The following is a 14,862-nucleotide window of genomic DNA, read 5'->3' as shown; positions in this document are numbered from 1 at the left end:
ATACTTCGGAAGACTTCTCTCCATTGAGAATGACATGCTGCGTTCTGTTATCTAGGAACTCCTCAATCCAATCACACAATTGGTCTGATAGTCCATATGCTCTTACTTTGTTCATTAAACGACTGTGGGGAACTGTATCGAATTCCTTGCGTAAGTCAAGAAACACGGCATCTACCTGTGAACCCGTGTCTATGGCCCTCTGAGTCTCGTGGACGAATAGCGCGAGCTGGGTTTCACACGACCGTCTTTTTCGAAACCCATGCTGATTCCTACAGAGTAGATTTCTAGTCTCCAGGAAAGTCATTATACTCGAACATAATACGTGTTCCACAATTCTACGACTGATCGACGTCAGAGATATAGGTCTATAGTTCTGCACATCTGTTCGACGTCCCTTCTTGAAAACGGGGATGACCTGTGCCCTTTTCCAATCCTTTGGAACGCTACGCTCTTCTAGAGACCTACGGTACACCGCTGCAAGAAGGGGGGCAAGTTCCTTCGCGTACTCTGTGTAAAATCGAACTGGTATCCCATCAGGTCCAGCGGCCTTTCCTCTTTTAAGCGATTTTAATTGTTTCTCTATCCGTCTGTCGTCTATTTCGATATCTACCATTTTGTCATCTGTGCGACAATCTAAAGATGGAACTACAGTGCAGTCTTCCTCTGTGAAGCAGCTTTGGAAAAAGACATTTAGTATTTCGGCCTTTAGTCTGTCATCCTCTGTTTCAGTACCATTTTGGTCACAGAGTGTCTGGACATTTTGTTTTGATCCACCTACCGCTTTGACATAAGACCAAAATTTCTTAGGATTTTCTGCCAAGTCAGTACATAGAACTTTACTTTCGAATTCATTGAACGCCTCTCGCATAGCCCTCCTCACACCACATTTCGCTTCGCGTAATTTTTGTTTGTCTGCAAGGCTTTGGCTATGTTTGTGTTTGCTGTGAAGTTCCCTTTGCTTCCGCAGCAGTTTTCTAACTCGGTTGTTGTACCATGGTGGCTCTTTTCCATCTCTTACGATCTTGCTTGGTACATACTCATCTAACGCATATTGTACGATGGTTTTGAACTTTGTCCACTGATCCTCAACACTATCTGTACTTTTGTGTTGAGCCGACAGGTACTCTGTAATCTGCTTTTTGTCACTTTTGCTAAACAAAAAAATCTTCCTACTTTTTTTAATATTTCTATTTACGGCTGAAATCATCGATGCAGTAACCGCTTTATGATCGCTGATTCCCTGTTCTGCGTTAACTGTTTCAAATAGTTTGGGTCTGTTTGTCACCAGAAGGTCTAATATATTATCGCCACGAGTCGGTTCTCTGTTTAAGTGCTCAAGGTAGTTTTTAGATAAAACACTTAAAAAAATTTCACTGGATTCTTTGTCCCTGCCACCCGTTATGAACGTTTGTGTCTCCCAGTCTATATCCGGCAAATTAAAATCTCCACCTAGAACTATAACATGGTGGGGAAATCTACTCGAAATATTTTCCAAATTATCCTTCAGGTGCTCAGCCACAACAGCTGCTGAGCCAGGGGGCCTATAGAGACATCCAATTACCATGTCTAAGCCTACTTTAACCGTGACCTTCACCCAAATTATTTCACATTTCGGATCTCCGTCAATTTCCTTCGATACTATTGAACTTCTTATCGCTATAAACACGCCTCCCCCTTCACTGTCCAACCTGTCTCTGCGGTATACATTCCAATCTGAGTTTAGGATTTCATTACTGTTTACGTCTGGTTTCAGCCAACTTTCTGTCCCTAGTACTACATGGGCGTTGTGACCGTTTATTATTGAGAGCAGTTCTGGGGCCTTTCTATAGATGCTCCTGCAGTTTACTATTAGCACATTAATATTGTTACTCCCTGTTGCATTTTGCCTGCTCCTACGTTGCCGCGTCTCAGGAGGCGTCTTGTCGGGCCTAGGGAGGGAAGAAACGGAAACTGCTACACAATAGGTGTAAAATAAATCATAGGAGCATAGATAGAGACACACTGTGTGAAAGCATTTGGCTGTCAAGAGAGCAATGCGTGTAGTTTTCAATGACTACCGTAGCAGAATATTGTGAAATGATCTACTTACAGGAGCTCTCGAGATTCTGGCACTACCAACCACTGTGCACTATCCCAGTTCTTGGGAATACAACATGAAGTACATCTGAAGCCATAGCTAAGTTTATATCTCAGGAAGATAATAAAATCTAAAAGGTTCAAATGGCTCTGAGCACTATGGGACTCAACTGCTGTGGTCATCAGTCCCCTAGAACTTAGAACTACTTAAACCTAACTAACCTAAGGACATCACACACACCCATGCCCGAGGCAGGATTCGAACCTGCGACCGTAGCAGCACCGCGGCTCAAAATCTAAAAGGGATGATGACCATCAGTCTTATTACAAGAACTGAATTACCTGTTTTCATACAAACAAGTGGTTTGCCGTCAATTGTATCTAGCATAACAAGACATCCTGCAAAGAAGTACTAAATGGCTTCTCCGAAAACTACCTGAACAACTTGTCCTGATCACCACTCGTGATGTAAGTATATTGGATTTAGTGCCAAAGCATAGACCTGACCTCTTTGAGGGTGTCGACATTGAAACTAATATCAGTGACCATGATGCAGGTATAGAGGATAACTAACACAAGTAGAAAGATATATACATTCAGTGGGCTAGATTAAAAATTATTAGCATCATACCTCATTGAGGAACTTGAAACTTTCAGCACAAGGCAGGAACATGTAGAGGAACTATGGCTCAAGTTTAAAAAAATAGTTGACCGTGCACTTGACAGACGTGTACCCAGTAGAATAGTTCATAGTGAGGGTCTGGTATACCATCAGTGTAAAGAAACATCTTAAGAAATGGAACCTGCTACACAATAGGTGTAAAATAAATCATAGGAGCGTAGATAGAGTTACACTGTGTGAAAGCATTTGGCTATCAAGAGAGCAATGAGTGTAGTCTTCAATGACTACCATAGCAGAATATTGTGAAATGATCTTTCAGAAAACCCAGAGAAATTCTGGTCATGTGTAAAGGCTGTTAGTGGCACCAAATTTGGCGTCCAGTCACTGGCGAAGGAACTGAAATTGAGTATAGCAAAGCAAAAGTTGAAATGCTTAATTCTGTCTTCAAATGTTCCTTTACAAAGGAAAACACAGGAGAATTGCCCTACTTTAATCCTCGTACCACTGGAAAGGTGAGTAAAACAGTTGTTAGTGTCGGTGGTGTTGAGAAACAGCTGATATCATTAAAATTGAACAAAGCTCCAGGGTTCAGAGGGATCCCTATCAGATTCTATACTGAATTTGTGGTTGAGTTAGCACCTCTTCCAACTATAGTCTATTATAGATCCCTCAGATAAAAAAACCATGCCCATTAGTTGGAAGAAACCAAAGGTCACACACATTTACAAGAAGGGTAGTAGAGGTCATCCACAAAACTACTGTCCAATATCCTTGACATCGATTTGTTGTAGAATATTAGAACATATTCTGAGCCCAAACATAATATCTCGAACAAAATGTCCTTCTTGGGGCCAACCAATATGGATTCAGAACACATGGATCATGCGAAACCCCACTCGCATTTTTCTCAGATGACTCCCTGAAACCCATCCATCAAGGCAATCAGCTAGATGCATTATATCTCGATTTCCGAAAAGCATTTGACCCAGCACCATGCCTATGCTGCCCGCCTGCTTAGCTGATTGGTTACCTGCTTGCCTCCCATGCAGCGGGCCCGAGTTTGATTCCCGGCCGGGTTGGGGATTTTCTTCGCTCGTGGATTGGGTGTTGTGCTGTCCTGTCATCATTTCATCCTCATCATCGGCTCGCAAATCGCCCAATGTGGCGTCGACTGAAATTAAGACTTGCACTCGGCGGCCGAACTTCCCTGGATGGGGCCTCCTGGCCAACAATGCCATATTCTCATTTCATTTCCACCTACGTTTATTCTTAAAAGTAGATCGTATAGGGTACCAGAAGAAATTTGTGACTGGGTTGAGGATTTCTTGGTAAGATGGAAGGAACATGCTATCTTCGATGGAGAGTCATTGACAGATGTAAAAGTAACTTGTGTTGGGTCGCTTCCTGTTCATGTTATATATTAATGACCTTGCAGACAATATTAATATTAATCTCAGACTTCATGCAGATGTTGTAGCTATCTACAATAAAATACAGTCTGAACGAATCTGCACAAATATTCAGTCAGACCTTGATAAGATTTCAAAGTGATACAAAGATTGGCAGTTTGCTTTAAATGTTCAGAAATATAAAACTATGCACTTTATATAGTGAGAAAAACATAGTATCATATGAAGATAATCAGGGAGTCACTGTTGGAATCGATAAACTCATACAAGCACCTGGCTAGGGACATTTAATGGAACTATGAAATGGGCTCATTTGAGGTTTATGCAGGCAGCAGACTTCAGTTTATTGGTACAATGCTAGAGAAACGCAATCAACTTACAAAGAAGATCGCTTACAAATAACTTGTATGGCCCATCCCAGAATATTGCTCAAGTGTCTGGGATCTCTAACAGATAGGACTAACAGGGGATATGGAATGCATACCTAGAAGGGCAGCAAGAATGGTCACAGGTTTGTCTAACCCATAGGAGAGTGTCACAGAGATGCTGAAAAAACTGAACTGACGGGCTCTTGAAGATAGACGCAAACTATTCTGAGCAACGTACTTACAAAATTTCAAGAACCAACCTAAAACGATGACTCTAGGAATATATCGCTCTCATATCGCTCACCCCCCCCCCCCCCCCCCCATGAACCATGGACCTTGCCGTTGGTGAGGAGGCTTGCATGCCTCAGCGATACAGATAGCCATACCATAGGTGCAACCACAATGGAGGGGTATCTGTTGAGAGGCCAGACAAACGCGTGGTTCCTGAAGAGGGGCAGCAGCCTTTTCAATAGTTGCAGGGGCAACAGTCTGGATGATTGACTGATCTGGCCTTGTAACACTAACCAAAACGACCTTGCTGTGCTGCTACTGCAAACGGTTGAAAGCAAGGGGAAACTACAGCTGTAATTTTTCCCGAGGGCATGCAGCTTTACTGTATGGTTAATGATGATGGCGTCCTCTTGAGTAAAATATTCCAGAGGTAAAATAGTCCCCCATTCGGATCTCCGGGCGGGGACTACTCAAGAGGACGTCGTTATCAGGAGAAAGAAAACGCGTTCTACGGATCGGGGCGTGGAATTTCAGATCCCTTAATCGGGCAGGTAAGTTAGAAAATTTAAAAAGGGAAATGGATAGGTTAAAGTTAGATATAGTGGGAATTAGTGAAGTTCGGCGGCAGGAGGAACAAGACTTTTGGTCAGGCGAATACAGGGTTATAAATACAAAATCGAATAGGGGTAATGCAGGGGTAGGTTTAATAATGAATAAAAAAATAGGAATGCGGATAAGCTACTACAAACAGCATAGTGAAAGCATTATTGTGGCCAAGATAGACACGAAGCCCAAACCTACTACAGTAGTACAAGTTTATATGGCAACTAGCTCTGCAGATGACGAAGAAATTGAAGAAATGTATGATTAAATAAAAGAAATTATTCAGATAGTGAAGGGAGACGAAAATTTAATAGTCATGGGTGACTGGAATTCGGTAGTAGGAAAAGGGAGAGAAGGAAATGTAGTAGGTGATTATGGATTGGGGCTAAGAAATGAAAGAGGAAGCCGCTTGGTAGAATTTTGCACAGAGCACAACTTAATCATAGCTAACACTTGGTTCAAGAATCATAAAAGAAAGTTGTATACATGGAAAAAGCCTGGAGATACAGACAGATTTCAGATAGATTATATAATCGTAAGACAGAGATTTATGAACCAGGTTTTAAATCGTAAGACATTTCCAGGGGCAGATGTGGACTCTGACCACAATCTATTGGTTATGAACAGTAGATTAAAACTGAAGAAACTGCAAAAAGGTGGGAATTTAAGGAGATGGGACCTGGATAAACTGAAAGAACCAGAGGTTGTACAGAGTTTCAGGGAGAGCATAAGGGAACAAATGGCAGGGCTGGGGGAAAGAAATACAGTAGAAGAAGAATGGGTAGCTTTGAGGGATGAAGTGGTGAAGGCAGCAGAGGATCAAATAGGTAAAAAGACGAGGGCTAGTAGAAATCCTTGGGTAACAGGAGAAATATTGAACTTAATTGATGAAAGGAGAAAATATAAAAATGCAGTAAATGAAGCAGGCAAAAAGATAAAAATGCAGTAAATGAAGCAGGCAAAAAGGAATACAAACGTCTCAAAAATGAGATCGACAGGAAGTGCAAAATGGCAGGGATGGCTAGAGGATAAATTTAAGGATGTAGAGGCTTATCCCACGAGGGGTAAGATAGATACTGCTTACAGGAAAATTAAAGAGACCTTTGAAGAAAAGAGAACCACTTGTATGAATATCAAGAGCTCAGATGGAATTCCAGTTCTAAGCAAAGAAGGAAAAGCAGAAAGGTGGAAGGAGTATATAGAGGGTCTATACAAGGGCGATGTACTTGAGGACAATATTTTGGAATTGGAAGAGGATGTAGATGAAGATGAAATGGGAGATATGATACTGCGTGAAGAGTTTGACAGAGCACTGAAAGACCTAAGTCGATACAAGACCCCAGGAGTAGACAACATTCCATTAGAACTACTGATGGCATTGGGAGACCCGTGGGGTCAGCAGCTCGTAATTTATTTGTTAAAGAATTATAAGCAGCTACCTTCTTATCCCTATCGCTATAGCCCCTACTTTTGATTTTCCACAAACATGCGTGATTCCTATGCATTTCGACAAATTCTACAATGAGCTGTCTAGAACACTGACGTTTAGCTGTCATTTTAATATTCAATATGCACACAAACTGACGAGAAACGCCTGACTGAACAAACAACTGAATCGAACTCGTATTAGCGCCGGACAGCTTGTCTGCGCAGAAGTGATTCGAACTCACAGGTTTCAGCTATTTCGCTAAAACCTCGAACTCCATCTTCCAGCTATGCGCACATCTGAAACCTGCGAAAATCTCGTGTATATGTGCAACGACCTGTCTGCGCAGCTGAACGTGCACAGACCAGTGATCTCTATACTAATATGGAGATCATGCTCGGTTTACACTAGCAAGTTATTGCAGCAATTTACTTGCGCGGAGGAACTTGCCGCGCGATTTGCGAGTGTAAACATATCGCCAAGTCGACTTGCGACTGTAGCAATTTATTGCGGAAGTGACTTGCTGCACGTTTTTCAATTCCAGTGTGAACACCACGCAAGAAGTATCTGCAAGTAACTTGCAGCTTTTAGGATTTATTTCTATTTCCTGCAAGTAGGAAGCGCAAGTTATAGTAAGTATGTCGTCTGCATAACATTCATATTTAACATTTTACTTAATGTGGTGACTTAATTTTATGCAACCATCTTACGTATTATATGCAAACAAATTTCAGAAATGGAGGAGAAACGGGAATGGATGAAGCAGAATACAGAACATTTTATTGAAGCTGTGGAGAGCTACCCCGAAATATGGAATGTGCATAACCGAGACTTTAAGGAGAGAGTGAAGGAGATGAGCGCTTTAAATGAAATCTCGTCGATATTCGACACATCTATAAAAGACGTACATAGAAAGTAGCATAACTTGGAGACACAACCCCTTTGCCACCTGCATCCACTCGATTGTTGTTTTAGGAGTCTAGAAAAAGACGATGTGTAATTATTACATGTTCTATTTACTTAGCTTTTCACTTTCCATTTTATGAGCATTAGAAAAAAAAACATTTTTATAATCATATCATTCTGTAAAATGCAGTTTATTTCAATAAAAATTTCATTTCATTGTTGTGTTTTCACATACCTTCAAATAATTTTCCCTTTTTCAAGACACTGTAAAAGGCTCTACATACATCGGGTACGATCAGAGAAATCGTGCAGACGGGAATATGAAACAAGTACATTAGGAACTTGTATGAGTCTCCTACAAAGAAAAGGTTTCAAAATTCAAACTTTTTTTGGTTGTATGTTTCACATAAATAAATGAAATGCCTATTTTATTCGTAGCTAACCGGTAGCTATAAATCATAGTGTGACTATCAAACATTCCTTTGCTAAAATAGCAGTACCGAAGTATGTATCTCGTTTGGATATGCCGGGCGCTATTAACATCAACAAATACTCAGGATCATTTGAAGACATTCTGCAAAAGTATCCATGCTCTCGATACTAAGTTCTTGCAAAAGGTTATTACAGGCACCATTTTGCGATCTCATTATCTACTCTCTAACCAAAATACTTCTTTTTTTTCACGTTTTGCATTACAATTACAAGAGCTGCAGCATCTCACCCACCTACTTGTCATTTTACACTTCGGCTGATACTCGTAGTGGTACTGAAAGCATATGTAAACACTATCAGCAAGTTGTTGATGCAAGTTTCTTGCCAAAGAACTTGCGGAAGAATCTTGCTTAATTCTTGCGCTGCTGTGGTTAACACAGCTGCAAGTGGCTATGAATAACTTGCAGCAATAACTTCTGCTAGCGACTTGCTAGTGTAAACCCAGCTTCACTGGCACAGACAAATTGTTGCACGTTGAGGGGCCTTTAATCTTTGGTCTGAAATGTTTACAAAACAAAGCATGGGGCACAGTGTACTGCACCAATAGTTGTGCGGAGAAGCATTAACCAAATATATTTAAAAAAATACTCCTTGTGGTTTTCATGTTGATTATTACGTAATGGCATTGGCTGCAATATGTAAAAGTTTCGGCCGAATCTCATTTGGTTCCCATAAATGGGTTAGTAAAAGACAATTTTTCCCCATAGCAGGTTAGTAATAATTATGATAGGATGCTAGTAATTATTGTACTTTTTCAGAACGAATTGTAATGTTACATTTGATGACAAGAAACATAAACTAAGCAGTGTATTTGCCATATTGAAGCAGTGATTCTGCGGTTAGTTTCATTGCTACACCTTTCTTAGTAACAAATGTTAGTGCACAACTTCTTAGCTCTAGCGAGACTAGTACGGAAGGTTTTACGTAGCATCCATTTGTGTGCCTCCTAATTATTTGTGTAACTCGAATTCCATAGCCGATGCGTTTTTTGTTGTGAGCATTTACCTGTTTTATTTCCATTGAATGCGACGTTCAATACATGTCGTTTACTATGTTTACGAATTTGTTGTAGGTATGCAACTACAACCACCCATACGTAACAATCTTATAATTCTAGATTTGCGCCCTGAAGTACCTGACAATATAAATTCAAGGCTTTGAAATTCCCCTTAGCAGCATAGAAATTGATAGTTGTTGTAAAGTTTCATCACACAACATTAGTGTATATTAAACAGGCGCATGTTGTTGCAGGTGTATGTATCCTAACTACTTCCTTAGATAAATACCAATGTAATCAGGTAAATACTAGCTATCAGCAAGTGTTACACAACAGCTAGGCCTATTTAACATAATGGAGGAAACAACTGGTTTTACCAAAGTACAGATTTTAATTTTAATTTGTTATGTTACATATGGCTGGCACAGTCATTGCTAGCAGTAAGCAGTACCCTCATATATTATATTATTATAGTATACAGATAAGTAAGAGACTTGATTTGCATTCAGGAAAACCTGGGTTCCAGTCACAGAGAACTTGTATGAGGGTGATGAGAAACCTCTTCACCCACTTATATTTATGGTTCACTGTGTAGTTTCTTGTGGTTGAACCCTCACTTAGTGAATACAAATACAGCGTCTCTGCTGAATGCAAATACTGTCGTGGCTTCTGCATATTAATTTCGGAAACAGAATGCTTTCCATCCCATCCCATCCCCACTTCAGTGTTAATAGGAACATTAACCACTATCATTTGTTCCATTTAGGATGACAGCAGTCGGCAGAATCAGAGATTCTGTAGGTTCCACCCTCAACCTCCACTAATAACTTACAAAAGAAGATGCAGTGGGTATATTTTTACCAGTGATTTTATATCATAATAGTTAGTTACATATCGTAAGAAGTTGAGGTTTTTGGGTGAGGGCAAACCACTGAGATCCGCCAACAATGTGTAAACTACATCCTAGTTTTAACCATGAACCTTGCATTAAATAAAACATGTGGAATACGCCATATAATTGGTATTGTTTGCCGGCCAGTGTGGCCGAGTGGTTCTAGTTGCTTCAGTCTGGACTGTGCGAGCGCTACGGTGGCAGGTTCGAATCCTGCCTCGGCCACGGATGTGTGTGATGTCCTTAGGTTAGTTTGGTTTAAGTAGTTCTAAATTCTAGGGGACTGATGGCCTCAGATGTTAAGTCCATAGTGCTCAGAGCCAATTGGTATGGTTTTCTTGGAAATACGGAAGCGTACCGATCCCGCCCGTCTGCTTTGACTCATGACGTCACAAATATGGCGGAAACAAAAACAAACACACACACTTTCTACATGAAGACTAATGACACTAACGGGACAAGCGCGGGAAATGGGGTGTTTTGGGTGGGGGGAGCAAACTAAATATAAACAATTTAGACGCCTTGCGTAGCTACAACATGTAAGTGAAAACAGCCATGCACGAATACCCACCCACCTCCCCAGCGGTCGTAACCCCTGCAACCCATAGAAGATAAAGATGCTTCAGTAGGTGATTAGTGTTTTTTGTATTTTACAAAAAAAATCTCACGGGATAGAACGATACAGATCAGAAAGATAAATATAATAAACTAAAACAGAAATTAGAGGAAACAGATAATTAAAGTAAGTAATAAGCGTTTTTAAATTTAAAAAAAAATCTCACGAGATAGACGAACAGATCAGAAAAGTAAATAAAATAAGATAAAACAGAACTGGAGACAGCCACACTCAAACCAAACTCCGCGCCGTCATGATGTCACACACGACAACACCCTGACGTCACGGGTCAAAGCCGACGCGTGGGATCGGACGTTTCTGTCGACCCGTTTTCTTTGGAACTACTGGATACCCAAAAACAACGTAACCAAAAAAAGCCGATTCAGTTGTAAAATGTTATCATTGTAGTCACTAAATCTTTATAGGTAAATTAAACTTGATAACATCCAGCAACCATGAAACACAATATCTGTAAAATTATAGCTATTTCATATTTAAAATTTGTATCATACTTTAAGTGAACCTAAACAAGCCAACCACAAAGTGGTGTTATCTTCAAAATAGCAAACCAGTTTTGACATAATGGTGGTATCATATCTTCACTTAAAATATGTAGCTGAAATTGACTGCATGACAGCAACCGACCAGTAAGCAACAATGTTAACAAAATGTCCAGTTCTGGTGTAAAATTGGTATCATTGCCTAAATCAACGCTTATAACTAAACTGAACTCCACAATACTCACAAATCTCAAAACAGCAGTATAAGGAGACGGTTGGGGGGGGGGGGGGGGGGGGGGGGGGGACCAAAACTGTTTGAACAAAGAACTGATATCATAAACTTCAGTTAACCTATATGGATGCAATGAACCATATGATACCCATCAGTCCTGTTTCTCACAAAATCCTAAGATCGTAATAAATACTTAATAAATACCTTTCAGAATCATCATCATAAAAAATTAATCAAGACTTACTCAAAATAAAAATCGAAAATAAAACACTATTAATATGCAAACCAAAACACACACAAAAAAAAACTAAATACATAGCCTATCTAATCACCTGAACCAAGCATCCATAATCCCCCCTCTCAAAAAACAAAAAAAAAAAAATCACTGAATATCAAAAGCCACCCTCCTCACCAACAAATATCTAGTTTCCTGTAATACCTACTGTGTAGACTAAGTTAAGTTTATACAAAAATGAAAGAACACTTTATTGAAATAAATCATAACACAAAAGACTTAAATGCACAAAACTCCCACTGTTCTTCCAACACCCTCATTCCTCAATTCATACGAAAAGAAAGCTACATCCCCTCCACAAAATTCTTATTAAAAGAGACTTGCCTACCACAAAATATGCCCTCCCCTCCCCCCCCCTCCCCCCCCCCCCCCCCCCCTCCCAAGCCTGCCGTGCCTCCCATAATTCAACTCACAACATTCAGTTTATGCGTTTTTCTTGTAAGTTTTAAAAAGAATTAAAATAGACAGTAAATCTCCTCTGTCAATAGTATTAATCCAAACAACCTTGCATGTCAGAAGAGCATCTTCTGACCCCTCGTTACAATAATTTTGCTTCCCAAGGGACACATACGTATCGAAGGCACCTTCAATTGCTGCACAGGGAGCATTTACATGTTCCAGTGAATTTTAAGAAAAGATTGCTTGAAGATACAAAGGAGGATGTTGAGAATGTAGGCAGGTGACAAAAGAGACCAAAGATCAACAAGGACTTGCAGTGCTGACCAATAAGTGCAATTATTTCACAGCACCCCAGTGACCTTTCCATAGTTTTCGTACAACCCTTTCCTTTTTTAAATTAGGTTCTGTGGTTCACAACTTCCCAATGAGAAGCAAAATGATCTGAAACTCTCACCAATGACTTTTGGTGTGAGCTTATAAACCACTGCAGGTTCCCACCACCTAAAAAGCAGGTGGTTTCCACACCCGATTACACACAACTCCTTTACCCTTCCCATATTCAACATTAACAAAAGTTGATTCATCAGTCTCTGAAAAGCTCCAACCCCCTGTGATTGTACCATTGTCATAGGTTTACTGTAGTTTGATATTTGGTCAGTGTACTGTGACCAGAATCCAACAAGACTGAGAATGGCTCAAGAACCTGTACAACAGGCCCGACCAGACAAGTTCATCACAACAAGTTGCCTGGGAGTAAATAGGTGGACGACAGCAACTGACAAACGACAAACAATGGAGACAGCATGATAGAGTAGTAAGTCCAGCAAGTAAAACTAAAATCGAAACTGGAGCCATAGTGAATTTCGAACTAAGACGTATAGCTGTATCAGTACAACAGCACAGAGAAATCATGACTGACTGCTGAGGTGCTGGACTGCTGCCTTTAAAAAGCCACCGCGAGTACTGATAGGCTAGCACGACAGGAGTATCTTCACGTCGGCACTGCAGCATCACTCACAGATTGCTGCCTAGTGGCTGTCATCAAGGTCTGTGCATTCCACCGGGCTTTCAAACTCACCGGGCCATGATACTGGTTCCCTCTCCCCTGAAATGGGCACGTAGGGGTGGAAGCGCCCAGCATGAAGCTTGGGAAGGTGAAATGTTGTCACGGAAGGAGATTTGGCATTGAAGCCTGTCACTTGGAAGGAAGAGGCCTGGTGGTCAGGCAACACACTGGGGCAAGATGGTAGGGCTGATGATGGCCATGGGGGTGGAGGCCACAGTGAGGACTCCACCTCCATGCCTGCATCCGTGGGAGCCGCTTGTGGTACACTGGAGTGAAAATTGTACCTAGGAGGGTAGGGGATTGGCAAGGGTGGGTGTTATAGATCTGACAGTGGTGCAGTCTGTTGGTGCAGGTGGATTTTGATTTGAATAATGGCACTCCAACGTCCTCGGAGTGTCAACTGTCGTAAGGCATCGCCCATGGGTGGCAAGCACAGTAGCTGGCACCCATGAGGGTTTTGACCTGTTTCGCCCTGTTGCTGTTGCTGCTCCACGAGTTTTACGAGCTTGGAATCCATGGGACACTGCTAAATGTTTACCTCGTCAACAGTTTCTGTGACCTGAATTTGACAAGACCGGGAATGACTTGAAAACCAGTACAACAGGCCGACCAGCTGAGGGCATCACACCCAGTTGCCGAGAGTAAACAGGCGGAAAAAATCAACTAGGGAACAACAAGCAGTGGAGAAGGCATGGGAGAGTAATAAGTCCAACAAATAAACTAAGACTGAAGGCTGAGATGTAGTGAATTCAGAGCATAGACAATGATGTATAGCGATATCAATATAATGGTGCAAGAAATCATGACTGATTACTGAGGGCTGAGCTGCTGGTTTTAGGGGGCCACTGTGAATGCTGATAGGTGCGATGACAGTGTGTTCTTGCGGCAGCGATGGCAGTGCTCGCAGTTCCAAATAGCGGCTGTCATCAAAGTTTGTGCTTCTGGTGGTCTTTCAGTCTTTCCAGGTCAGCATACCAGACAGCGCCCCATACTTTTGCAAAAATGGTATCATATTTTCATGTATTTCCTAGTTCAACATTCAGCTACTATATTGTAAAGTCAAATCTATGGCAATAATACAGAAATCTCCAAATGCAAATTACAGATACATTGTGCCCGTCAGTTTTCCAGAAATGGAAATTTACCAAAAGGGAATGCCACATCAAACAGCGCCTACTTCAAAAGCCAACTTTCAAATACACCATCAAAATATGATGTCATATGCCTTAACATCATTATGTCATCAGTTAAAGCTGACGCACTGTGTCGAATTCTCCACTTGACCAGAGTTTGGTTGCATGTTGGTGAAATGAATGAATGAGATTTCAAGATAATAATTATAATTCTTGTTATAGCAATAACAGGAACTATAGTTTGTATTACAGTATGTTACAGTAATGGAGAGGGAGTTCATAATGGTTTAAAGTGTTTTGGAGCAGTGGTTTGATTTGCTTTTGGCATTTGTACTGTGTTAAATTTATTCTTGTTCTTTATAGCATTTTTTTTTGCAATAATTTTACAGGTTCAACAACTGTCAAATTTTCATCTTCTGATGCTAGGGCAAGGACACTTACACAACCATCAGAAATAAAGCAAGAAGTTGTTGTCGATTCTACAGAAGCAGAAAATAAATTAACAAGAGGTGAGATTATCACTTCAGTACATGTATATGGTGTATATTTGAATGATATATGCAGGAAGGGACAGTGAACATGGGGCATTGTGCAGAGAT

The 14,862-nt window shown here is 40.8% G+C and overlaps 1 protein-coding gene across 2 annotated transcripts in view; it reads left to right on the top strand.

Annotated features, from left to right (window-relative positions):
• Positions 1-8,566: 8,566 nt before the first annotated feature.
• Positions 8,567-14,862, top strand: part of LOC124789169 (39S ribosomal protein L21, mitochondrial) — a 37,902-nt gene continuing 31,606 nt past the window's right edge. Inside the window, exons 1-2 of one of the 2 annotated variants that reach the window (XM_047256463.1) lie at positions 8,567-8,812; positions 14,653-14,772. In XM_047256463.1, the coding sequence (XP_047112419.1) occupies positions 8,809-8,812; positions 14,653-14,772 (124 nt within the window). In that variant the 5' untranslated portion in view covers positions 8,567-8,808. Of the gene's footprint in view, positions 8,844-14,652; positions 14,773-14,862 lie in introns of both variants that reach the window. The other variant, XM_047256462.1, reaches the window with a different exon arrangement.

The sequence above is a fragment of the Schistocerca piceifrons genome, chromosome 3, assembly GCF_021461385.2.
Source record: "Schistocerca piceifrons isolate TAMUIC-IGC-003096 chromosome 3, iqSchPice1.1, whole genome shotgun sequence".
Taxonomy (NCBI): Eukaryota; Metazoa; Arthropoda; class Insecta; order Orthoptera; family Acrididae; genus Schistocerca; species Schistocerca piceifrons.
This window is presented reverse-complemented; position numbering and strand designations above follow the sequence as displayed.